At 44.4% G+C, this 24,182-nt stretch overlaps 2 protein-coding genes across 7 annotated transcripts; both read right to left on the bottom strand.

Annotated features, from left to right (window-relative positions):
- Positions 1-61: 61 nt before the first annotated feature.
- Positions 62-9,708, bottom strand: ubtf (upstream binding transcription factor). Of its 4 annotated transcripts, none has more exons than XM_029254207.1 (17): positions 9,102-9,708; positions 7,636-7,717; positions 7,168-7,340; positions 6,334-6,417; positions 6,064-6,219; positions 5,171-5,235; positions 4,762-4,882; positions 4,268-4,378; positions 3,997-4,130; positions 3,744-3,885; positions 2,670-2,711; positions 2,494-2,577; positions 1,795-1,899; positions 1,504-1,634; positions 1,243-1,408; positions 569-797; positions 62-96 (listed from the first exon to the last, which is right to left on the bottom strand). In XM_029254207.1, the coding sequence occupies exons 2-16, from the start codon at positions 7,658-7,660 to the stop codon at positions 684-686; spliced, it is 1,653 nt and encodes a 550-aa protein (XP_029110040.1). In that variant the 5' UTR covers positions 7,661-7,717; positions 9,102-9,708; the 3' UTR covers positions 62-96; positions 569-683. The 4 variants fall into 4 exon arrangements, with proteins under 4 accessions (XP_029110040.1, XP_029110037.1, XP_029110038.1 ...); XM_029254204.1 differs by having other exon boundaries at positions 1,744-1,899; positions 9,102-9,706; XM_029254205.1 differs by having other exon boundaries at positions 1,744-1,899; positions 7,636-7,705; positions 9,102-9,706.
- A 2,692-nt stretch (positions 9,709-12,400) lies between these two features.
- Positions 12,401-23,891, bottom strand: slc4a1a (solute carrier family 4 member 1a (Diego blood group)). Of its 3 annotated transcripts, none has more exons than XM_018757446.2 (22): positions 23,733-23,891; positions 21,753-21,843; positions 21,569-21,624; positions 20,981-21,043; positions 20,786-20,886; positions 20,477-20,523; positions 19,931-20,111; positions 19,126-19,261; positions 18,916-18,982; positions 18,041-18,083; positions 17,446-17,630; positions 17,150-17,357; positions 16,797-17,000; positions 16,539-16,687; positions 15,795-15,989; positions 15,350-15,598; positions 15,084-15,173; positions 14,463-14,629; positions 13,885-14,126; positions 13,560-13,729; positions 12,996-13,169; positions 12,401-12,869 (listed from the first exon to the last, which is right to left on the bottom strand). In XM_018757446.2, exons 2-22 carry the CDS (start codon positions 21,777-21,779, stop codon positions 12,792-12,794), a joined length of 2,832 nt encoding a protein of 943 aa, XP_018612962.1. In that variant the 5' UTR covers positions 21,780-21,843; positions 23,733-23,891; the 3' UTR covers positions 12,401-12,791. The 3 variants fall into 3 exon arrangements, with proteins under 3 accessions (XP_018612962.1, XP_018612963.1, XP_018612964.1); XM_018757447.2 differs by lacking the exon at positions 23,733-23,891 and adding an exon at positions 22,792-22,835; XM_018757448.2 differs by lacking the exon at positions 20,981-21,043.
- Positions 23,892-24,182: the final 291 nt, after the last annotated feature.

Genomic DNA, 24,182 nt, shown 5'->3' with positions numbered 1-24,182 from the left:
GGATGCTTCATTTTCTGAAGAAGCCCTTTTTTTGTCGTCGTCATCATCATCATCATCGTCGTCGTCATCGTCGTCGTCATCATCGTGTTCATAGTTCTGAGGAACACAGAAGACAATTATACAATTTTGAATATCGTGTGGGTGGAACAGCAAGTAGCGCTGCTGTCTTACAGCACCTGGGTGGTGTGAGAAAACGTGGGTTCGATCCCCACTCAGTCTGTGTGGAATTTGCATGTTCTCCCTGTGTCTGTGTGGGTTTCCTCTGGGTTCTCCGTTTTCCTCCCACAGTCTAAAGACATGCTGTTCAGGTTCACCCACAGTGTGTGAGTGACACAAAGAGCGTGTGTTCCACTGATGTATGGATGAGTGACCCAGTGTATGTAGTGTATCTAGCAGTGTAAGTCACCTTGGCGAATAAGGTGTGTGGGCTGATAACCCTACATAGCATTCATTGGAAGTCGCTTTGGAGAAAGTGTCTGCTAAATGAAGAAATGTAAATGTATCATCTCCTTGACTCAGTAGTAACAAAATCACTATGTGCAAGACAAATTCAGGAACTACAACTTACCACTTTTGTTTGCGTAGGTTTCATTTTTGCTTTTGCCCCTCCCAGTTTGTCAGCGTTTTTTCGTTTCTAAATGAAAAAAATAAAATCAAATAATTAAAGGAAACCAGGAAAGTCTTTACTCTGACTGAGACTTGACAAGGTTCCCTACAGAGAATTCCTGCTGCTCCGGTTCTTCACTTACAGAGGACTTGTTTTTAGCACTGGCAGCCCTCTTTTCCGATAACAAGCCCTAGGAAAACAGGAAAACACTGTCACAACAATGACTGGGAGGCATGGGGGCTTTAACTTTTGCAGCTAGGGCAGCAGGTAGCCTTCCACTCAAAGCCTTTGGGTTCAAATCCCACTTTCTGCTGCGGTACCCTTGATGAAAACATGTATCCCGAATTGATACGGTAAGAATTACCCAGGTGCAAATGGGTAAATCATTTTAAGTAGGTTGAAATTAGTCGCTTTGGAGAAAAGTACCAGCTAAATAAATTGTGCAGGCTACATCACGTTTTATCCCGCATCTTACAACAGGTGTGTCGTGCTAGTATGAAAATGACCCTTCAGCAAGAAACCCAACAAAAAGTGTAGCCCTTAAGGACCAAGGCTGATCACCTTCAAATCAAAAAGAAGAAAAGAAAGGAAAAAATAAATATCAGCAGTACTTTGAGCCACTTATCCAGCTTCACCTTGTTCTTGTTTTGCATCTTCTCAGCAGCAGCCGTGTAGCGGTCCTTCTCGTGCTGCGGCATCTTCTGCCACCTTCCCTTAATCTCTGCCGAGCGCTCCTTCAGCGACAGGTGATCCAGCTCCTTGCCTGCACACAGCTCCTGGGAGAATGCCTGGTAACCGCTCCTGAGGGCAAAGGGTCAGGGGTCAGGTGTCAAAAGCAGCACCTCACTTGAAAAGTACATCAGAACAAGCGAACGGTAACAAGTGGGGAAACTCACAACAGCGGCTTCTTGGATTCTCCTTCAATCTTAGCCTTTTTCGAGTTGGGGGTGGCAGCTGAGGCCTGCTTGCCTTTCACTGCTTTCTTCAGTTCTACCTTCAAGGTTTCTTCCAGCCGCGCATACTTCTTCTGCACAGCATCAGAACAGAGGAAAGATTATAATTACTTGGGGCTGCCTTCATTTTATTGTTTATACATCCCTTCAAAAATAATCACTATTCATACAGAGCAGCGGCACCTTCTTCTTATCAGGAAGTTCAGTCCACATGCGCTCTAAGAGTTGTGCCACCTCGCTTTCCGACAGGTCCGGCCTCTGCTTCTGCAGTTTGGGCCGCTTCTCCTCCTTGTAGATGAACATGGCCGAGATGGGCCGCTTGGTGCTGTCCGAGTCCCGCTGCAGAGAGGCACAGAGTGGCACAGCTTATCCACATCTGGCAAAATGTGATCAATGAGCTCTTGCAGTGCAATGAACAAGCATTTGCCCGATTTCCTCTATTAAAGCTAATTTAACACAATGTGTTGGATAACTGTGTTCATTAAATGTAATAAGTTAGTTAACTTTAATGACTATGAATTACTCTATGAATTCGATATGCACAATTCTATACGTAATGTGCACCCGAAAAAACTGTGGTATGTGACTAAGTGATTACTTCAAGAATTGTGTATCTGTGTCTTTGTTAATGCAATGCACTTTTGTTCACTCTCAGCTGTAAGTGCAAGGTAGGGTGGGGGGGTGGGTGTGTGTGTGTGTTGCAGCCGGGCCCTGCTCTCTGGTGGGTCTGGGGTTCGAGTCCTGCTTGGGGTGCCTTGCAGCAGACTGGCATCCCGTCCTGAGTGTGTCCCCTCCAGCCCTGCGCCCTGTGTTGTCAGATTAGGCTCCGGCTTGCTGCGACCCCACACGGGATAAGCGGTTTCAGACAGGGTGTGTGAGAGTTTGTAGGGGGCAGGGGGCTCAGCCAGCAGGGGGCGCTCTCCACCCACTCACCTTGGGACGGGATCTCTTCCTGGAGGCGTTTTGCTCGGCCTCGACCTCCGCCAGCACCCGCTGCTGCTCCTCCTCCGGGAGGCTCTGCGAAGGTAGAGAGAGACACCAAGTCACGCAGTTCACACAGTGACCAGCCTACAGAAAGAGCACCGGCTCGATAACGGGAAGGAACTTACCTTCACGTAGCACTCCATCTCCACTTCGTATTCTTTCTTTTTCTGAAAAAAGAACACACAGGAGACTTATCGCATGCTGACAGATTATTCAGATGTCAAAATGTTTATGGTAAAGCTGACAGCTGTGGGCAAAGCGGTGTGCAAGATGGAGATGGAACGTGAAGGGCTGCAGTAGAGCCCTTGGGAAACAGCGCAAGCCTAATCGCTACAGTAAAATAGAAGTGCTCCTTGCCTTATAACAGGGTTCTGGTCTGTAAGTCAAAAATCCCCTCATATTATATGAACCATGAGGATATATAATGATTAACCTCCAACATTTTATGAGGGCTTTGTTTTGTTTTTTCACTAACTGCACAAGATTTATGCCAAAATAATACAGGTATAATATATTGTATAAAATGGGGGGGGGGGAAAATCACACAGGTAATTACCACTACTGTAGTTTATACTGTATAGCGTAGTACTCAATGAGTTGTGAACACTGATTTTTTTTTCCCTGCTTGGCAGCCATTTCAAACAAAAAGTGACTTGATGTTGATCACAAGCAACTTAAGTAAGCATTTTCTGTCATTTATGATGTTATCCATTCAATTACTTATTTGTTTGTAAAACTCCACTTTGTTCGTATGCGTCATGTTGAGCTGCTGTGTGTGAATTTCCCTGCAGGGATAAAGTATTCTTCTATCCTATTGTATAATTAAATGTAATAAATACATAAATAAATTCAATATACATTCAAAATATAATTTTAAATATGCACACACGTATTAAAAAAAAAATTTTTGGCCATCTCATCAACCTTTTTTTATTATTATTTTTACACACACAAATATGACATATAATAAGTTTGATGGGATGGACGTCTGCGGGCCGAGTGCAAGTCACATATGGCGCGCTTCGAGAACCACCTGTACAAGGCAGACCCAATACAATGCGGACTCACAGATAACTTGGTGAAATATTGTGGAGCCCAGAGTCTGTACTGTATGGGGCTTACGGTGTCCTCAGCAAGAGACGTCGCTGTGGAAAACAACACAATAATAAAAAGGAACAACACCCTGTGCGCTTACAGACCTGCTTGCAGCGCTCCTGGTAAGTATCCCTCTCACTCTGCTTCAGCTGCTTCCACTGCTGGCTGCACATCATAATGCGCTCGGCATACGGCACCTCCGTCATTTTGACCATGGACTCGGTGCAATACAGGGAGAAGCCGTTCCTGAGAAAGGGGAGGGGCAGAAATGAGCTTGGTACAGTCAGGACAGAGCACAGCGTTGGGCCTGGGGCATGCGGCGCCGAGCGGGTCGGCCGGGATTTCGAAAGCACTCACGGCGGAGGCTTGTCGGGCCGCCCATCAAACTTGTCCTTCAGTTGCCTCTCGGCTTTGGTCAAAGTCACCTTCTTGATGTTGCTCTCCGACAGGTTGCGCTCAGGATGCTGCTGGATGAACTCCCGCATCGCTTCCTGGACAGTGCACACAGGAGAAGGTGGACGCCTAAGGTTCCTGCTTCTAAGAACCAGGTCCATTCCAGGCCGCTCCAAAACAGGAACTGGAAACACATATACAAAAGGCTGGACGACCACATGACCCGATCACCCACCTCGTATACTTTCTGCTGCTCAAGGGCCTTGTTGATCCATTTGAGTTTCTTCTTGTTGGAGAGCTCTGCCCACTGCTTCCCCACGCTCTCCTTGATCTCTTTAGTGGTTGCCTGGCAACGGGATTAATTAGCTATATATCCATTGAGTAACATAAACTGAAATTACTCATAATTATCCATACATCAATAACTGCTTTTCCAGTGCGGGTCATGCTGTTCCAGAGTCTATCGCAGAGCCACGAGGTATGACACAGGGTACACCATGGGGAGGACACCAGTCTATCACAGGGCAATCACACACATTATGGCTAATTCAGTGTCACCAGTTCACTTAAAATTGAACTTAAGGGTGCCACAGATTGAGAAGGGATTTGAACCCATGCCTGTTAATTGCAAGGCAAAGAACCTAACGCTATGCTGCCTTCGTACTACACTGAAATACTTGGGAATAAGGTTTAACTCCACCCGCCACCTCTCTGCTCATTTACACTCACTTCTGGGTTGATCTTGAGGATGGACTTCTTCTTGTGGTTGTACCACAGCTGCTGGGGTGTCTTGGGCTTCTGAGGCATTTCAGATCGCTTCATGTACTCAGCCAGGTCTGGGTGCTCCTCTCTTCTCACACACACACACACACACACACACACACACACACACACACACACACACACACACACACAGAGTGGGAAAGACCATAAACTTCAAAACAATTCAATTTATTAACCACCCTGTTGCCACCGAAGGCCTGAGGAATGTACGATTAGAGGTCGAGAAAGCTGACATGGGCTTGTAACCAGAAGGCTGTTAATTCAAATCCAAGGAGAGGGAACCTGAACTGTCTAGAGTAACATTCATCTGTTTAAATAATGGAAAAAAAAAAAAAAAAATGAGAGCGGTTCTTACTGGAATTTCAAGAGTTGTTGTTCAAAGATCTCCTTCTCTCGATGAAAGGCCTCGCTGTACTTTGCCTGCAAAGTGCACAACATGGTTTTAAAGTTTAAAAAAAAAAAAAAAAAATCCCAAAATTCAACACGTAAATTTACAGGGAAACATGGCTCTGCCACTTGACGCTCTTGAACCTCACAAAAGCTAAAGAGACCGATATGACTTCAGCTGAACGTGATACGGACCTCACTGGTATCTCACCATCAGTTCAAAAGGGTGTTCAGTGACCTCAGTGGGTACAGAAATCACACTTGATTACTGAGTCCTTTTACAATTAACAGGTATTCATTTGGAACATGATTTTCTCCAAAGCAACATTTTACTGAGTAAAGAAAAGTGCATCAACGAGAGATGAAGAGATAAAAATACAGATGCACCACTGTGAAAGCACAACTTGTTTGTCAGCACTACTCTTCTGGGACACATCCCTTGAGTAGCTGCCTGTACAAGAAATGTGGAAACATGAAACGGATTGTGACAGATAGTATGATGCAAATTTATGGATCTCTCAAGGGAGCAGGAGAGAAGCAGGTGTGAAAGAGATAAGTTTTGAGACTCTTCTGAATGCCGGATGGGATTCAGCTGCTGTGAGGGACAGAGGAAACTCGTTCCACCACACAAGTTCAGTTTTTGCTCACCTACAGGCTTTCAGTTTTGGACCCCGTGTGAGGGGGACCACCAAGTTCAGTGGTGGAGGAGTGGAGCGCTCCCAATTGCTCCCGATTGGTGTAGCACATTAGGGACATGAAACCATCTTCTGTACTCACAGAGTATTAATAACCAGCCCAGTCTAGCTTCCTCTATCACTTTTTACCTCGTCCCACACACTCCGCAGTCCTGACCCTCCTCACCTTCTTGCGGTCCGAGAGCTCCCTGTACTTCTTGGAGAGCACTTTGGTGAGCTCCAGATTGCTGATCTCTGGGTGCAGCTTTGCGTATTTGGCCCGCTTCTCCTTGAAGAAGCGGAAGTAGGCCGTCAGGGGCTTCTTGGGGAAGTCGGGGTGTTTCTGATTCAGAGGCATAAGGAAAACCCACTCAGCGAAAGACAGGAGAAGCAAGAACCAGCTTTGATGGCATTAGAGAGCCAGTGTGTGCGGCGAACCCTCCAGAGCCACGTTTACCTTCACCGTTTTGCCCTTATGGGGGTTTGTGGCGAGCTCTTGGACATCGGCAATCAGCTCTGTCAGCGTGCGAAACCTGCGCACCTGAACGACACACAACCACATGGAGTCAAAATGAAAGCAACCACTGTTATGATCACAGGCTTATTACTGTTACATACTTGCCAGGGAAATATCTTTTACGGTTAAGGTCAATTCCTGAAGTTCCCTCTCTAGATATGTGGATGACTGAAGCGTTTCATTTCCTTCCAATAGAAATGATAACATCTGATCTGCATAATAACTGAAAGGGATTCTGGGGTTTGCTACATAATGCTGTGTGATCATGCCTGCAATATATTGTTACCTTGTTTTACATGTGTGGATGTACAGTATCTGCTATTTCTCAGTGTACCGTTTCTGTCTCTATGATACTGTGATCCTTTGCTGTGCATAGAACTAATACAAATAAAGGCAATGACCAATGCAGCGATGGGCGAGGTACAGCGGAGAGGCACCCTGAATATTTTACAGTTCAGTAATAAATCACCAACAAAAGCGAACATAAGACAGGGGTTAAATGCATACGTATGTGTAGAATCTAAACATAGTCATATTAGTATCACAGCTAACAGAAACAACCTTGTGGCTTGAAGGCTGCAGGTTCAAGTCCCCCGCGTGCTTTAAAGTCGGACCGGCTGCTTTAAATATTCAGCTGTATTAGTATGTGAAAATGCAAACCATATTTGGGGAAAAAGTCTTTCTCAGAAGGTATTAGAGCTGGACCCCAGCTGGGATTTGCTCAAGGAACCTCCTGCTTTCCAAGTCCTGTCATGACCCAGTGCTACTACACACCTGTCTGGACACCTCCAGCCATTTCCGCTTGCACTCCTCTCCTGAAAAGTGTCCGAAGGCCACCTCGTCCCAGTCCAGGCGTGACTCGGCCGTCTTGTACCTGACGACGTCTTTCTGCGGGAGCTTCTCCCTCATGCTCTCCAGCAGCTTCAGCAGGTCGTCCGAGGCCCACGCTGCAGCACCGGCACAGAATGTCACGGCTCACAATCAACACGGAGAGCAGCCCGCGGTTTCCTGCAGCTTTACGTTCTCACAGACGCAGCAGATTTTACGTTCAGACTCGTATCAGCTATGAGTCTCCAGGCAAATCCTTATAATACATTGAGTGAACATTATACCACGGTGTTTACGTGTGTGAGAAATAGCTGGCACCCCCAAGGCTCAAAGTTTACGTCACATCAAAACAAAACAAAAAAACCCCCCCAACAACCCGGGTCCAATCCCCATGGAGAGCGTGGAATAGCAAACCTGGATTACTAGCAGAGGCGTCCATGTCCCGCCAAACCTCTGGAAGCCTCTTCTCAAAGGAGCGAAGACGCTGCAAGCAACGCTGGTGTAAAAATGAGAGGAACTGGACAATCAGTGCACAGGGAGCCCTACGCAGCAATGGGACACCTGGTAACGTAGTGCTTAAAGCTACTGCCTTTGGACACAAAGGTCGCAGATTCGAATCTCAACTCCAGCTGTAGTACCCTTGAGCAAAGTGTACATGTACACACACAGTCTGAAGCCGCTTGTCCCAAGTGGGGTCGCGGCGAGCCGGAGCCTAACCTGACAACACAGGGTGCAAGGCTGGAGGGGGAGGGGACACACCCAGGACAGGATGCCAGTCCATCACAAGGCACCCCCAGCGGGACTTGAATCCCAGACCCACTGGAGAGCAGGCCCAGGCCAAACCCACTGTGCCACTGCACCCCCTTGAGCAAAGTACCTACTCTAAAATTGCTCCAGTAAAATTACCCACCTGTATAAATGGATAAATAACTGTAGGTAGATTAACATTCTGAGTCGCTTTTGAGAAAAGCGTCAGCTAAATAAATCACTCCGTGGCACCTCACTACACCTTTCACAGACATCATCATACAAAATTGCAGTAGTTATTGTTAACAGGGACAGACTAAGTGTATAAATTATAATTTAAAGGATTAATGGGTCTTCACAGTCAAGGGATGGACTTCGCACGCACAGCACAGAAACTGAGCACAGTTTCGAAAGTCACATCTCCAAGGAGCAGAAGAAAGTGAAACTGAAGGAAATGAGCTGGGACAGATACACCAACGGTGACTTCAAGGTAAAAGCTCCACATCCACAGGTGTTCAGGACACATCTACAACTCTTAGGGACCACAGGGAAGCCAAATGACATGTGATCAAAGTCATCAATTCATGCATTTATTCCTTTAGCAACTTACAATGTTAATCTACCTACAATTATTTACCAATTTATAGAGCTGAGTAATTTTACTGGAGCAATTTAGGATAAGTACCTTGCTCTAGAGTACTGGAGGTGAGATTCGAACCTGCGACCTTTGGGTCTAAAGGCCGCAGCTTTAACCACTATGCTACCACCTGTCCCTACCGAACACAGTGTAACAGCCCGGAAGAAACGTCTCATTCTTTCTCGTGACACAACAGAGGGTCTAATAATAGCTCGGGTCCAAATTACCAGTAGAGTACCAACCACCAGTACTACAATAGTACTGGATTTCGACCCTACGCCGGGGGGGCGCAAACGTCAACGTTCCCGTTAACATAAACATCGCACATTAACTTACTGTAATAAGCTGTTTGCAGAAAGAACATAACACTATTTGTGTGCAGCCCAGATTTGCAAAGTTAATGCTGGAAAAAAGTAAAAAGCTGATCGTCTCCACACCAGTCACGTGGGCTACTCTGAACCCTGCGCCCATCATCACTCTCTCCAAGTTCACTTACTGCGATTTACTCTATTTCCCCTGGCCCCGCTGCCCCGGGGCGTGTGGAGATGTGGCGGAGCCGAATCCGCGCTGTTTCCGACTCCGCTGCGCGTCACAGGTGAGAAGAAACAGGTTCGAGTGAAGACGAAGAGGCGCTGCCGGCCATGCTGCGGAGCCACACGTGTTTACGGAGGGCGACCAATCGATCGCCGATGCAACGGATCGGCCCTGTTTCATCGAACTGGAGATGCGGAAGGAAGAGAGTCTGTTGCGGCTGGGCTGCGTAGCGCGTCGATCCCTGCAGTAGAAGCACGAAAAGCTACCAAAAATAAGCAAAAAAAAAATAAAGTTACGCTTCTTTTGTTTATGAAACCACAATGAGTTGATTAAATGTGGACAGGAGTTTCCGAGAGCACCGCCCTTCGGTGCTTTTCAACAAGAAATGGCTGTCTGTAAACCGGAATTGTGTGACAGTACGAAGGCTGATATTAAAATCTCCGTTTATGAGATACGGATGTATGTAAAGAGCAGCGAAAAAGTGCCCAGCTGAAGGAGTAGTGAAGTAAAGTCCACCCAACAGCTCCCCAAAGTGCATCCTAGGAACCGGCAGGGGGCGCCAAGCGCCACTACATTACATTTACATGTATTCATTTAGCAGACACTTTTCTCCAAGCGACGTACATCTCATAGAAAATACAATTTGTACATTACATTAGGAGAAAGAGACATAGCTGCAGATGTGTGCCTCTTAAGTACAGTTAGTTTCCTTCACCGTATGTACCGACGTTCATCACACAAATTTAACTTGAAGTAGCTGCATAAAACTTTACCAGAAATTCAGTATGATCGACGATTCCTAATCACCGTCCTAGTATTTTTAGAGATACATATTGCCATTTACGTTACATATAAACACATACATATAAATACATACATATGATACAAGTAGTTACTTATCTCAGCGATACTGTCCACTAAAACTAAGGAAATAAGCTTTTGTACTATTTCAATACCAAAACAATCATTCTCTTAGTACAACAATAACGAACAAAACCATAAACAAGGATATATACACCCTAGTTATACTTTTTTCAGCGTTTATTCCACATACTCTCGCGCATCAATTGTGTAAAGTCTTAACACATTAATCAGTCCGCACAAAAGTAATATTAGGTTTAGCATTTTTTTGTCTGTGAATACTGTAACGACCCGAATGAGTACAGAAGCACAAAAGTCTTGGGTTTATTAACGTTCTCCACACAATAATAAGACGGGCTGCTGCCTCGTTCCCAGCCAGCGCCGCAAACACCTTTACGTCAACTCTACAGCTCGCGCTTAACTCTGAGCGTCACCCGCCCTCACACATGCGCAGACCCACACCTCTCACGTGACACGTATTCTCTCAACCACACCCGCGATAACGAACGCTATAAAACACAAACGTGACAACAAACTATTTACAATTAAATAACGAATAATGCCGCAAGGTATTGCAGTATGGTATCTGCGAAAAGTATACACAATTCGCTCACCGAATCAATATTGTTGAGCAAATCGTGGCCATTCATGATTCAGTGGGTGTGGAGTGTGTGTGCGCTGTATTTCCAGAGTCACACACACACACATACACACACACAGAATCTAAAACTGCTTCTCCCAAGTGGGGTCACGGCGAACTGGAGCCTAACCCGCAACACAGGGCGTAAGGCTGGAGGGGGAGGGGACACACCCAGGACGGGATGCCAGTCCATCACAAGGTACCCCAAGCAGGACTTGAACCCTAGGTCCATCAGAGAGCAGAACCCAGCCAAACCCACTGCACTACCACAGCCTCTTCTCCTAAGTTCTGTCTATAATAAAATCAAGTGTTTTTAAATGAAAATAATTCAAAATGTTAGGGCTATCTTCCATATGAAACCAGGGACAAAACCTTCGCGAACACTGTTGAGAGAATGTTAGAGATTCAATGCCACAGCACTGAGTGGCCTGTTTATTTTATTCTGTATTTGTTTTATTTTATATAAAACATGTAGGCTACTTGGGAGTTTGCCTTTTTCCCCGTGGCTGCCTAGTTTCCTTCGGGTGCTCTGGTTTCCTCCCACAGTTTAAAGACAAGTGGTTCAGGTGAATTGACAACCCTTAATTGCCTATTGTGTGTGTGTGTGTGTGTGTGTGTGTGTGTGTGTGTGTGTGTGTGTGTGTGTGTGTGGTGGGGGGGCTGCTAATGAACTGGTATCCAGTCCAGGGTGTGTAACCCCCCCCCAGCCTTGCACCCAGTGATTCCAGGATAGGCTCCGGGCTGCCAGGACCCTGACTAGGACAAGCAGTTAGTGAAAGTGAGCGATTATAATGTAACAACTCAGTCAATTAAAGGTGGAAATAAATTAATCATAGCAATATTGGAAAGTGGGTTAATTTCCAAATAGCTCGTATTAAAAAGTGTATATTTTGTCTTAAATTAAGATTTTCTGATTTTATGGCATAAGATAGTTCTGATAAGACATTAGACGGACGTATTGCAATTTGCACATTTTTTTTATAAGATCTCATTTTCCTTGAGTTAAGTTTAACTGAATAAATAACAGGCCTTACTGCTTTAATATCTTTAATAAAATCTTACAAATGCAAACAGCATTAGCAGACATTTAAAACATACCAGTACAAAATGCAAAGATACAATCATTAGCCTCCTTCATCATTCAGCTTATGGTATAATTGCATGTAAAACTGTAGGCAGTGTAAATTGCTTGTAAAGCACCAAAAATAAATAATTCTGTATTTTGCTTTCTCTGCTATTTTTGAATTCTATTTTGTGTCATCAACAATTTACCCTGAGCTTATTTACAGAATGGGAAATATTATTGTAACACTACATTTACTTGCAGAGGCATATCTAATAAACTTTGAAACACTACTGCAATGATGGAGAATACACGAAATCTGCATAAAGCTACATATGTTCCACAAGCCCACTACTACAGCTAATGCCATTATCCATACCTGTATATGCCTATGTATAAACCTGTAAAAAATTGCACATACACTCTAACTTATAACAAAGCCATGTCTCACTGAATGGAGGCAAATGGTTGATGCAAAAACAGCATCACTCACAAATCTTTTATAAACTTACACTGAAAGATGAAATGGTTGTGACAGTCTTGCGAGAGAAAAGATCAAGTCAGTCTGAAACATTAACACTAATGTTGTGCATAACAAAAATATAAATAAAAATAAGAAAACAGATAACCAGGTAAGAAAACAACTTAGTAAATACTATGGAATGATATTTTGCAAGTAACATTTTCTAACTGGGTGACCGAATAGTTTTGTATAAATTTTATTTAAAAAATTTAAAATTGAATTTTTTGGTAAGCTAATTTCTTCCGCTAGACAAACATACGTACACTCAGATATGGGCTCACATACATACATACATACATACATACACACACACAATCCCTTCCAAACACATCCAAGAGAGTTGGTGAATTCACTGGAAGACTGGGTCAGTGTGCTACAGGAGCCTATGGCTGTAGGACAATAACAGCTGTAGGACCTTATTGTAAGAGAGTACAGGGAAGTTATACTTTGTGTGTGAAATTTTAAAACAGACTAATGACATTTTTAAAAGAGGCTCCTGATTTTGTATATGGTGGTTGGAACTTTGGTGCCAGATATTTGAGAAGTGGCGGTCCTGTCAAAGTTTCTATGGCAACGGGGACTCAGTGTAGACATCCTCTCCCGGCTCCTCCTCGAATGTTACTTTGGCGTCATCGGCATCCAGCTGAAAAGGACAACAGGGTAAAAATGGAGAAATAAGCCAAATAATGGCAAATGTTAAGGCACCAGAGGTGCATGCAGATCAGGTGTAGCAACAGCTACTTTACCAAGTGAGTAAGAGCCCACTTACGCATTTCATCTCCATCTCGGTGAATAGGCGACCAGTCATGAGTATGCGTAAGGGGATGGTGAGGATGAGGACAAAAGGCAGGGCCAGAGAGACGGTGCTAGACTTCACCACCCACAGAATCACAAGGCACACAATCTGGATCAGTGTGAACAAGTGTATCCGAAGTGGCTTCACCTGCAGAAGCGAGATTGGGTGGAGCAACCACACAATTAAAACATCATCCATTTGTGCACATCGGACCTTCCGACATTTCACCTATGCCATGACACGCATTTGTAGCAGATGAGTTCCCACTTTTGCCCCAGTACACCAACGAAAGCATGTAAACATCTTTAGCCAGAGGTTCCTCATTCTCTCCTTGTGGTCCCACAGACATTCCATGTCTTCATTCTAGCCCAATACACTTGATTCAGCTAATTAAACAATCATCATTTTCTTTTTTGTGCAAGTAATTGTGTTTGTGGCAAGGTGAAAGTAACAGAAGGAATGGTTGGGGATTGGCAGGGAATAAAATTTAGAAGCCGATGCCTAAAGTAGCAGATTCAGGTGAATGGGTAGGCTTACCCTGGTGGCATAGGCCTCAGTAGGGAAGTGCTTCTTTGGTGTCAGGAGGAGTAATGTGCGGTCCCAAAGCTGGATGCCACTAAGTGATGTGATACCCATGTAGAGGAAAATGCCAAACAGAGCAGTCATCGGGATCATCTTCAGGATGGGCTCCATCAAAATGGACACCCCTGGTGAGGACATTAGTAGACCAAAGCTGAAGTTCACTGATTCAGTGTACTGTTTTCCCATGCCAAACTACTATCTGCATTGTTTTTCCCTAACAGTTGCTATGGATGATTACTAGAGTCTTTGACACTGCAAAAAATGATGAGTGTGGACTCACCGACCAGTAAAGCTACCAGAATGCCACTGATCCTTTGTTCCACTACTTTCTCAATCTCAGGCTTCGGCCCCTTGCTCATGACTGTGAGGGCGTTGGCGTGGGTGACTGTGCGCACGGTAGCAGCACTGAGCCAGGGGACGCCGAAGATGGCACTTATGCCACCCATGCCCACCAGGATCAGAAGGTCAAGGTGGAACCCAGAACCTTTCACCATCTTCCGTTCTGGCTTGCTCACGATCAGCCTGTGAGAAAGTGTCTGTTAATAGAGAACTTGTGGCAAGGGCTTAGAGAGAGTCCATGAAAAATGTAATGCATTTACCATGCCAACTTAGCAAAAAAATTGATTCAGACCATAAAAGCCCACCCCTGCAGGTTATATGTTTCAACGAGGAGGTTGAGGCACTGGTAATTAATTGTTTAAATGGCAGTTACCGTTGAAAAATTGTTTTTGATGATGCGGCTGTTTGATAAACCTGGATTGTTTGGAAAGTTTTGGGTTGCCATGATGCAAGTTTTCTTTACACAAAATTGTAAATATTATTAAAAAGGAGGAAAGTCCCGATGGGTCTTGTACTAACGTGGTAATCTGTGACTCGAGAAAGATGAGGATGAAGACTAGGATGGCTGGAACAACAGAGGCAACCATCATCCAGATGGGAAACTCAATCTTTTCACCCATTGGGTTGATGATCCATCCCCTAGCACTGGTGTTGGACACTGTCAGTCCTTTGGGCACTACAAGTTTCTGTAAAAAGAAGCAGAAGCAAAAAAGCATACATCTATTTTCTTGTCCAAGTTCTTTTTGCCTCTCACACCAGTCTTGCTCCAGCAGATGAAGTTCTGCCTTTGTATTGTAAAGCAAATACTATTGAGCTCTAAAATCAGGGTCAGTTGCAAAATGCTAATGAAACATTTTGGGATAAAAAACAGAAATGACTTCCGTGGTCTGTAATTTGCATGTGAAAGGGAAAGCTTTAAATCAGTTAATTACTTATACAAATGAATATCCTTGGCAAAGGCTACTCTTGACACCTGAGTTCCTCCACAAACATGAATGTACATCTGCCTTGTGACAGGATTTCATCAAAATCCAAGTGAAGTACATGTTAGAATACAGTGGCAACTGCAACAGCTGTGCCGTTATAACTTGGAAATGCAGAATATGCATGTGTTATTATTCATGAAAGCTAAACTCTCACCTGTGTATAGGCATCCTCAATACTGATGTCCACTGCAATCATGAAGAAAATGGATATAGGCACACCGAAATCTCCAATGATGCGTCGGAGCTAGGGAGTAGTGTTACAGGAAGTATATCAGATTTAAGAATTTTCTCTTACTTCTCAGCCAAGTGGTAAAGAGTTCCCATTGTAAGAAAACATCATTTAGTACATAGTACATTTCCATAACTGTTTCCATAATTGGGAATTGTCGATCATTATTTAAACAAAACCCCAGAACTTACAGGGCCGGGTAGGAAGTGGCCAGTTTTGAACCTCCTGAGGAAGTAGGCGATGAAAAAACAGCCAAACATCAAGCACATGGAGAGCAGAGCAGTGTTGGGGTAAGATCTCTCCCGAATTTTTTGGTGCATAGTTAAATTCCCAGTCTCATTGTCGTGGTGATGATAGTGTTCGATAACAGGGTGGAAGGGATCATCCAGTGACTCATTAAGGTGCTCATAGTTGAGAACCAGGGGGTGGGCTTGGAAAATCTGAAAGTAAAAGAGGAGCAGCACAACAAAAACAATGAGGTTTTATGCATCTCCCATAGTACGTGAACCAGGACTGCAATCTACAGAAAAAGTATAACAGCATTCAGACAATGTAGATTGAATGGTGGCAAGTATTATTACAGATTGTAATAGAATGAAGGTAGAGGTAAAGAGAGCACAGAAACAGAATATGTACCCTGATGAGCTTGGCAAAAGTCTCGTAGATGAAGATGAGGGAGATGAGGACGGAGAAGATCTCTTGCGTGAAGCGGGAGATGTATCTGACCAAGAAGCTGCCCTCAGCAGCAACGATGACCACCACGATGATCACTAGCCATATACCCACCCAGACACGACCCACGATGTACTCAACCCCTTGAGACTTGCAGAACTGAAATATGAACATATATGTAGCTATAATGAAAACCTCAACTTATAAAAACTATGAACATATGAACAAATCTCCTCAGTACAGTTAAAGATTTTGTTTCACATTTATGTACCAAACTCAAAATATACAACTGTTCTGCTGCAGCAGAGTTCACTACTCAATTTCAATTCAATTTATTTTTATAGAGCACTCTTCTCACACAGTGACACAGAGCACTGAACAAACGGATAAGACAAATAAACAAATTCAACAGTTGACTATATGCTAAAGTAATACATTATCTGTGATGTTAGAAAAGCTAAACGTAAGACTTCTGGCCATGGAGGAAAGGAAGAAAAAACTCCCAAGTGAAAGTCAAAGGAGAAAAAACACCTCTTGGGGTTCGAGTGCCAGTGGCTGCCCACCCCTCCTGGGCATTCTAGATTAAAAAAAGACTTTTAAATCAATTTACAACTAATAATAACATTGTAGCTGAGTAATAGCACTCCTGCTTTGTTTGTCCTACTGGCAACTGCTGGCAAACTTCTACAGAAACTGCAAGATGCTTACCCCGTAAAAGGCCTCCTCGAATACAAGCAAAGGCCCTGAGAAGCCGATGACCAGGATTGGTTGGGCAGCCAGAATACAAAAGATGACACCCTGAACACAGGTGGAGATCATGAGCTCCGAAACACCCATCATGTGCTCAGTCTTGTCAGCTGAGGGGTAGGGCGTGCAAAAAGAGATGTCAGCACAGCAAAAACTTAAAAGACATTTACGAATGAGTTGGACTTATTCACGTTTAGAAGAAGCAATCAGTCCACTCACCAAGCAAGCCTCCAAAGGTGATGGCTGGAGAAAGGGCAGCAAAGTAGATGAAGATAACTGCAGCAAGGACCTGAGGGTTGAGGGCATCTGTGAAGTCGCTGAGATAGTGTCGATAGCGCCTCTTTATGTCTTTGATCATGCCACCAAATGGGCGTCCCGTGCGTGCCAGAGGGTCCTCTTTAGGCTCCTCGCTGGCTTTGCGAGCTTCAAAAAAATGTCATACCACTTAATTTAGCTATTAGATTAACACCATGATGGGAACAGCACTTGAAAACAACTTTGGAGTAATAGGTTCAGCTATCTGAAGTTCAGCTTTATTTGCAAAACAAATCTTTCACAGTAGAAGTTTTCACCTTTAAGCTTGTCATCCAAGAGCAGCTGAGTGTCAGAGGGTCGGAGCCTTTGCTGCAGCATCTTCTTCTGGAAGCTGACCATGGACTGGAGCATGGACTCATTTTGGATCTCAGTGGGAGGAATCACAATGCTGCAGTCCATGAAGTCAGCCATGGCATTTGTCAAATCAGAGCTGGCTTGTGCTAGGGAAGCAGTCGCATTGAACACCTGAGAGGATGAGAAGGGCTAGAGGTTAGCAGGCCATTGTAGCATCTTCCAGAAGCTCCCAGAAAATTTCTCTTATACACTCCCTCACCCTGTCAGCCATGAGCGCAGCCATAGCACGCCCAGATTCATGGTAGTCTATGCCGCTCTGGCTTGGCCCAATCAGCATGAAGACAAACCGGACCGGAATTGGTGCCTCGAGGACTGATTCTAGAACCACAGTGTCTTTCAGTCTCACAAATGCAATCGTAGGCTTCTCCAAGAAATCCATGGCACCTGTCGGACAGAAGAGAAAACAAGCAGCATGCTAAAATTATCGTAGCAAAACTGCAAAGCACATATCAGCCTGTGTATTCCAGACACTGAAGTTACTTCTGCAGATGTGGAAAATAAGCTATGTGTCAATCTTCACAATGTGATTAACCAACTTTGATTTAAGTCAAAGCTGTTAATTAATTTAATTGGACAAGCGGTTCAGAAAATGTGTGTGTGTGTGTGTGTGTGTGTGTGTGTATTTGTCACACAGCCAGAGAACTAAAGAGTAAATATTCCAGAAAATGTCCATTACCTGGAAGAACAATTTTACTCCATAAGACAAATGTCAATTTATAATTTTCTTAAATTTAACAGTGGTTTTTACACTAGGTTGTGAGAAGTAATGCTGTCCATTCATTTCATATACCTACTTGAAAGAATGATGGAAGCTTCCACACTGCCACTGCCATCTCTCTGAAAAGGGATGGACAGAGGTGAGAGGTCACTCAAACTATCCATCTGTGCATCAAGTTCCAAGCTGACCTACCAGCATGTTCACATACACATATATTAATCACAAATACTGCAGCACCATTTCATCTCACAACAAAGTTGCAGGAAGGACTTTACATTCATACCGTATACAGGCTAGAATAATGTGTATCCAGAGGCTGCATGAAATAAGAATACTGCAAAATCTCTGATCTGCCACTTTATTAGGTACACCTGGTTTTGGTACAGACTGGAGGTGGTGGTGTAATGCTGTGGGGAAAGTTTTCTTGGCACATGTTCGGTTTTTAGAGCAAAGTGAGCATCATTTGAACGTTAGAAGGTACCAAACTTTGTTGCTGTCCAGGTGCATTCCCTTATGTCCAGCATAGTCTTGTTCACATTGATGCTTTCAGTAGGATAATGTGCCATGTCACAAAGCACACATGGTTTTTTTGCAAAAGTCTCAGAGCCTTTACTTTGGCAAGCCAATAGAGCACTTTTGGGATGAGGTCAAATGCAATGTTCACAGAATTAATATACCCCCAAAAAATCTGCAGAAACTATGCGAAGCTGTGAAGCTGTCATGGACCAGGAACCCTGTAGAGTGTTCCCAGAACCTATTTGCTGAATTCATGTTGATCTGAAGGGGGTCCCAAATGGAACAGGCTAAAGGTACCTGATAAAACGGCCAATAAGCAGATGTTTTTTATAAAGGCAGAACAGATTTTCCAACACTGATGTGTTATCAGTTTATAACAAACACTGTAAATTAGCTGTGAAAAGCTCCATGCGAGGGACTGGGAAAAGGTGATACCTTCTTTGTGATTGAAAAGGTCTCCATTTCTATTCCAGAAGATGGGGTCTCCATCGGTTCAGACTGGCTGTAAGAAAAAACACAGGCCATTCAACCAGAATCATTTTCAAAAGTTATTTCATTGATTGGCGCTCATGTGATAAGGTGTGTCGATGTGGTGTAGAAGAGTGTGGCGCCTGCGCATAGATGTGTGAAGGATGCTGGTTCTACCTGCGCTTCTGCTGCAAGGCACTCAGTAGGGCATCGTGGTCACCAGGGCGGATCTCCTTTTTTGTCAGTAACTCGGCCACCATGCTCTCGACAATACCGGTCATGGTGCACTCCTCCTGGTCCAGCAGGATCACACCTGAGCGTGGCCACACAAGGTAGAAAGGTGTTAAACAATGGTTATCTTCCCACACAGGCTTCCCAGTTCAATCCCACATCTGCTAAAGATCTAGCTGATATTTCTAGACGTTCAGCTGGATACAGGCAGAGTTCTTAGTGTGCCAAAACAAAACTTTACTCTTTAGCCCTATTTTATGCTTTGTTCATGCTACAGGTATGATTCACTGGAAAACCGAAATGCAAAGAAACTGCCCTATAAAGAACAGAAGTATTTATATTTAATTATTAGATGCTTTTCTCCAAAGCAACTTCCAATGAGCTCTATGTAGTGTTATGAACCCACACACCTTTTTCACCAAATGACTTACACTGCTAGATACACTACTTACGCTGGGTCACCACTCATCCATACATCAGTGGAACACACTCTCTCTGTCATTCACACGCTATGGGTGAACCTGAACAGCATGTCTTTGGACTGTGGGAGGAAAACAGAGCACCCAGAGGAAACCCACACAGACATGGGGAGAACATGCAAACTCCACACAGACTAAGCAGAGATCGAACCCATCTCCTTTCGCATTACCCAGATGCTGTCAGACAGCAGCACTACTTGCTGTGCCACCAATGTAGAGCAGGAGGGAACAAAATAACAGGTGAGAGTGAGGTGTTTTTGACCCTGCCTTACCGGTGCTCATGGTTCTGCGGAGCTGAATCAAGCTCTTGAAGGTGAGGTAGGAAATATGGGCAGGACCCCAGGTTGCAGTTTTGGGGTTGTAGCTCTCCTCGTAGCCCATCCATCGGCCCGTCTCCTGCCAGTAGGTCTCTTGGTCCCTGCCTTCCTGGAGCTCATTCAGCTCCACGTAGGCCTGCAGGGGTATTGAAGGTAGCAAACGAGTGGCAAACACGCTTTAGTCCCACAGCCACTTTGCATAATACTGCAAATGATTGCAAGGGTTGCTGGGAAATAAGCCTTGACTGGGTGTTCAAGTGGGCCTGGGGCACAACTACACACAACAGAGGGGTAGAGGTGAGCTTTCACTGATGCCTTCTTTCACACTTGGCATTGCTGATCGCTGACTGTACCAAGACTGTGGTAAGTTTTGGGCAAGGAGGAATTTTATTGTCTAGGAGAAACATCCTGTGATTACTTTTAAATGCTTATGGACCCTTGCCGTAGCAGTGACTTTAAAGGGGAGGTGGCCAGAAGGGGGCGCTAGTGGAGAGAACTTACCAGACAGTCATCCCTGGGGTTGGCATTTCTGTTGAGGTTCAGAGATGCTGAAATACACAGAGATCACAAGGGAGAAGCTGACATCAAAGAGGAAATACTGAAATCACAGACAGCCTCCCGCCCATGTCTTTAGAAATTTCCAAGACCAAAAGACTTAAAAAGTAGAGCATCACCATGGAGACCTATAGCATCGTTTTAGCTGATGTGCCAGTATAATAGATATTCTGATTATCATTTTCTATCTTTCAAACTGTGCAGGAAAGTAAGGATGAACCCAAACAAAGTGGGGAAAAGCAAATGTCCTGTTACCTTCGGGATCTGGGTAGGAGCCAAACTTCTTAGATACAAGGATGCCCTCCTCCTGGCAGCGTTTCTCCAGGTCATAGCTGCCGGTGTGGCCCGGTGGGGTCCTACAAAGCACATGGGAAGCGAGGGGTTAAAGACGCCAGGACCCCCCACTGGGTGGGGACAGGGGCTCCAGCAGCGCACCACTCTGTCTCTCACCAGATCTTACGGACAACAGGCCATGGTGAAAACTTTCCATTTATGAAGCGACGCCAATCGACCCTGATGCAGAGAAAAGGTGTTTTTTTAACCAAAATAACCCCCAAAGAGGTGTGGATTTTTAAGATGTTAAACGATAAACTAGGAGATTTCACCACCAGTCTACAACAGTCTCCTGCACTTAGGTGCTATTCTGTGCCAAACCAGGAGAGAGAGCGTTGCTTTAGACCGCACTTCCACAAACTTTGAGAGGAAAAACGTATAGCTGATGCTCTTTAAGGCAGGTACTCTTTATAAGTTATGTTTTAAAGTGAAGGTGAGCTCACAACTTTGAAATATATATTTTGAGCACTGTATCTGAATGAATGCTTTATTTGGTATGCTTATGCCACATATAGGTTATGCTGGGGAATCAGGACTTTTCTTCCTTGAAGAGAAAACATTCAGATACTGGGTATATGGGTAGGGGGTGCCATGAGCAAGCATTGCTGCAACGTCAGTGCAGCCAATGAAGGTGTGTGTGTGTGTGTGTGTGTGTGTGTGTGTGACACAGCTTGACGCTGCATTTGGAGGGGTGGGGACACTCACATTGTGATGGGAGATGAAAACCGGGTCTCCCGTTCCCCGTAGGACATTTCATAGTCCTGGACAACCAAAGAGGGACAGCAGGGGGTTATACCCGTAATGACGGAAACCTGTTTGATGGCTATCGTGCCAGACACACACTTTCCACAAGGACAACCCGACCAACCCTCTTACCACAGTGACTCACCCCTTCAAATGATAAATTGATTTCCATCGGTGTGTGTTGAGCTGCGTTTTCCCAAGCTGTCCTCGAACCCTTGGAAATATGTTCACATTACCTAGAAGAGTGCATCATTTGAGGTAAATCTTAAAATAAATAAATGAAACACAAGTAAATAAATTAAATAAAGCAAAATGAAATCAATGGAATTATATTAATAAAATGAATAATTACGCTCTACTGCTTGCATTGAGCGCAAGACACATTTTCGCAGTTAGGGGGGCAACGCTGAGGGTCTTATCTGCAGGTCACACCCTTGACCCAGCTCCACCTTGTCGAGGTGTCACCCACAAACAGCCACCATTCCATTTCATAGAGCACAACACATTTATATTACAGTTATATTCCATCGCCTTTCCAATAAAAATTTTTTACATAACCTGGCTTCATCCAACTCTTTGCCTGAGAAGTATGTCATTAACACTGAAACTGCTCATCTCTATAGTTTTGGCATATACAGAATTATATGCTTAATAATATTGCTTTACTGCAGGTGGTGTAGTGGTTAATGCTGCTACTTGCACTCAAAAGACCCAGTTTTGAATTCCACCTCGTACCGTAGTACCCTGAACAATATACTTTCCCTGAATTCACCGAGTAAAAATGATCATTCTGTATAAATGAGTACACCATTGTAAGTACCTAACTCTAAATCACTTTGGATAATAGCATCTGTTAAATAAATAATGTACAGAATTCTTACTGATTATACTTAAAAAAACAGTCAAAAAGCCAAGAAAAATTTGCCTCTTTTTGTCTGAATTAGTGATATTCAGGAAAAGTTAATGAATTAAGGGTGAGACTCTTCTCCACATACCAATATCATATATATATATAGTACAAAAAAGTGCATGAAGAAAAGCCGCTAAATGACCGCTATCACCCTTTGCCATCTGATCACCGCTAGAACACACTGAACCTCATTCCTTGAACGTTACCTGAGTGAGCACTGCAGCACCTGCCACCTCCTGCCACCTCCAGCACATGAAAATGTGACCCTTCTCACCTCTTTCCACGTTCAGCCGACTGTGGCCCGATTTCCAGCAGCACAGTTGGATCACTTTGCTCTAAATCATCTGGGCATCTTCCGTTATATCTCAAAACCTTGCCCTTCCAGAACTTTCTACTTCGAGACCAAGGTTCTGAATCAGGTGAGCGACGCAGACCTGCCTTTTTGTAGCACGGCCCGAAAGTTTCACTCGGACCCCCAGAGCTCATTTATTCCCCCCAATAGATGTTTAATGTATTGCCAGGAATTCAATTGTACTTATTAACTCCCCGCTGTGTTTGTTGTACCTTTAACCCCATTTTACGTTGGCCAGGATGGACTGGGCAGTGTGAAACCTTTGAGTAACTTCTGCAGAAGTGGTGTTACGGGGAAACGCTAAGTGGCGTGTGCTGCACCTACAGGCACTGAGCATTTCGTGTCAGTAACATTTTAACTGCCCTGTTTGTGATCAATTGGTCCTCCATCCTGACCTCTGTATTGAAACCACAGTAAAAACTAAGGCTGCATAAAAAATTATTGAATACTGCTGTATGATTAACCAACTCACAGAGATCAAAGTTAATATTAAAAACACCTGTCTGTACCCTTTAACTGTGTCCACCATGAACACATGAAGCTGCAGACAGGTATGCATTTTTTGTGCATGAGATAATCAAATAAAAACATGACTGGTTGTGACAAACATCATGGAAAAGGATCTAAATCAGATGAGGCAATGTGAATATGAAATTTTATTTGTCAAGGCAGTTTAAAGTTGACATTGAGAAGTTTTGTCCCTGGCCCTGAATATACCCTGAATAGGCTACTGCAACACTGGTGCCGCTTGCATTTATATAAATTCAAGTATGCTTTTGCAGAATGAAAACACCGTGTGCAATCACTAAATAAGGAAAATAAACAAGCAAGAAGACTGTTGACTCAAGGTCTGGTGTTCTTACCTGAGGAAAAGTGATCCAACAGGTCTGGGGCTCCAGGTAGCACGTAGGGCAGCTCCGCGTGTGAATAGGCGCTCAACGTTAGTGTGGTCTGCACGGAGACCCAGGGTGGGGAAAATCCAGCCGAACCTCGTCGCTGAGTCACGTTCCGTGTTTGCAGTCCAGGCCCCTAGGAGAGAAGCCCCCCCACACTCCAAGCTGCCACCCCACCCATGACCCCCTATCCCCAAACCCACCATGGGTGACAGGCCGATAAACCCATCGCCACAGACAAACAAGGTAATCAGCTCATGACATCTTGACATGGGTCTACCCCATCCCATGCACCCCCCTGCTACCACCGCCTCCTCCTCCACCCTCCAGACTAGGAGGTGCTTTGAGCCTCAGTGGAGACCTGCAAAGACTGCTGCGATGATGGTAGAGGCTTTTCAAACAAGGAACATCTTGAGCTCT

Source organism: Scleropages formosus, chromosome 8 (assembly GCF_900964775.1).
Source record: "Scleropages formosus chromosome 8, fSclFor1.1, whole genome shotgun sequence".
NCBI classification, from domain to species: Eukaryota; Metazoa; Chordata; class Actinopteri; order Osteoglossiformes; family Osteoglossidae; genus Scleropages; species Scleropages formosus.
The sequence above is the reverse complement of the archived record's forward strand: the minus strand, read 5'-3'. Positions and strand labels throughout refer to the sequence as shown.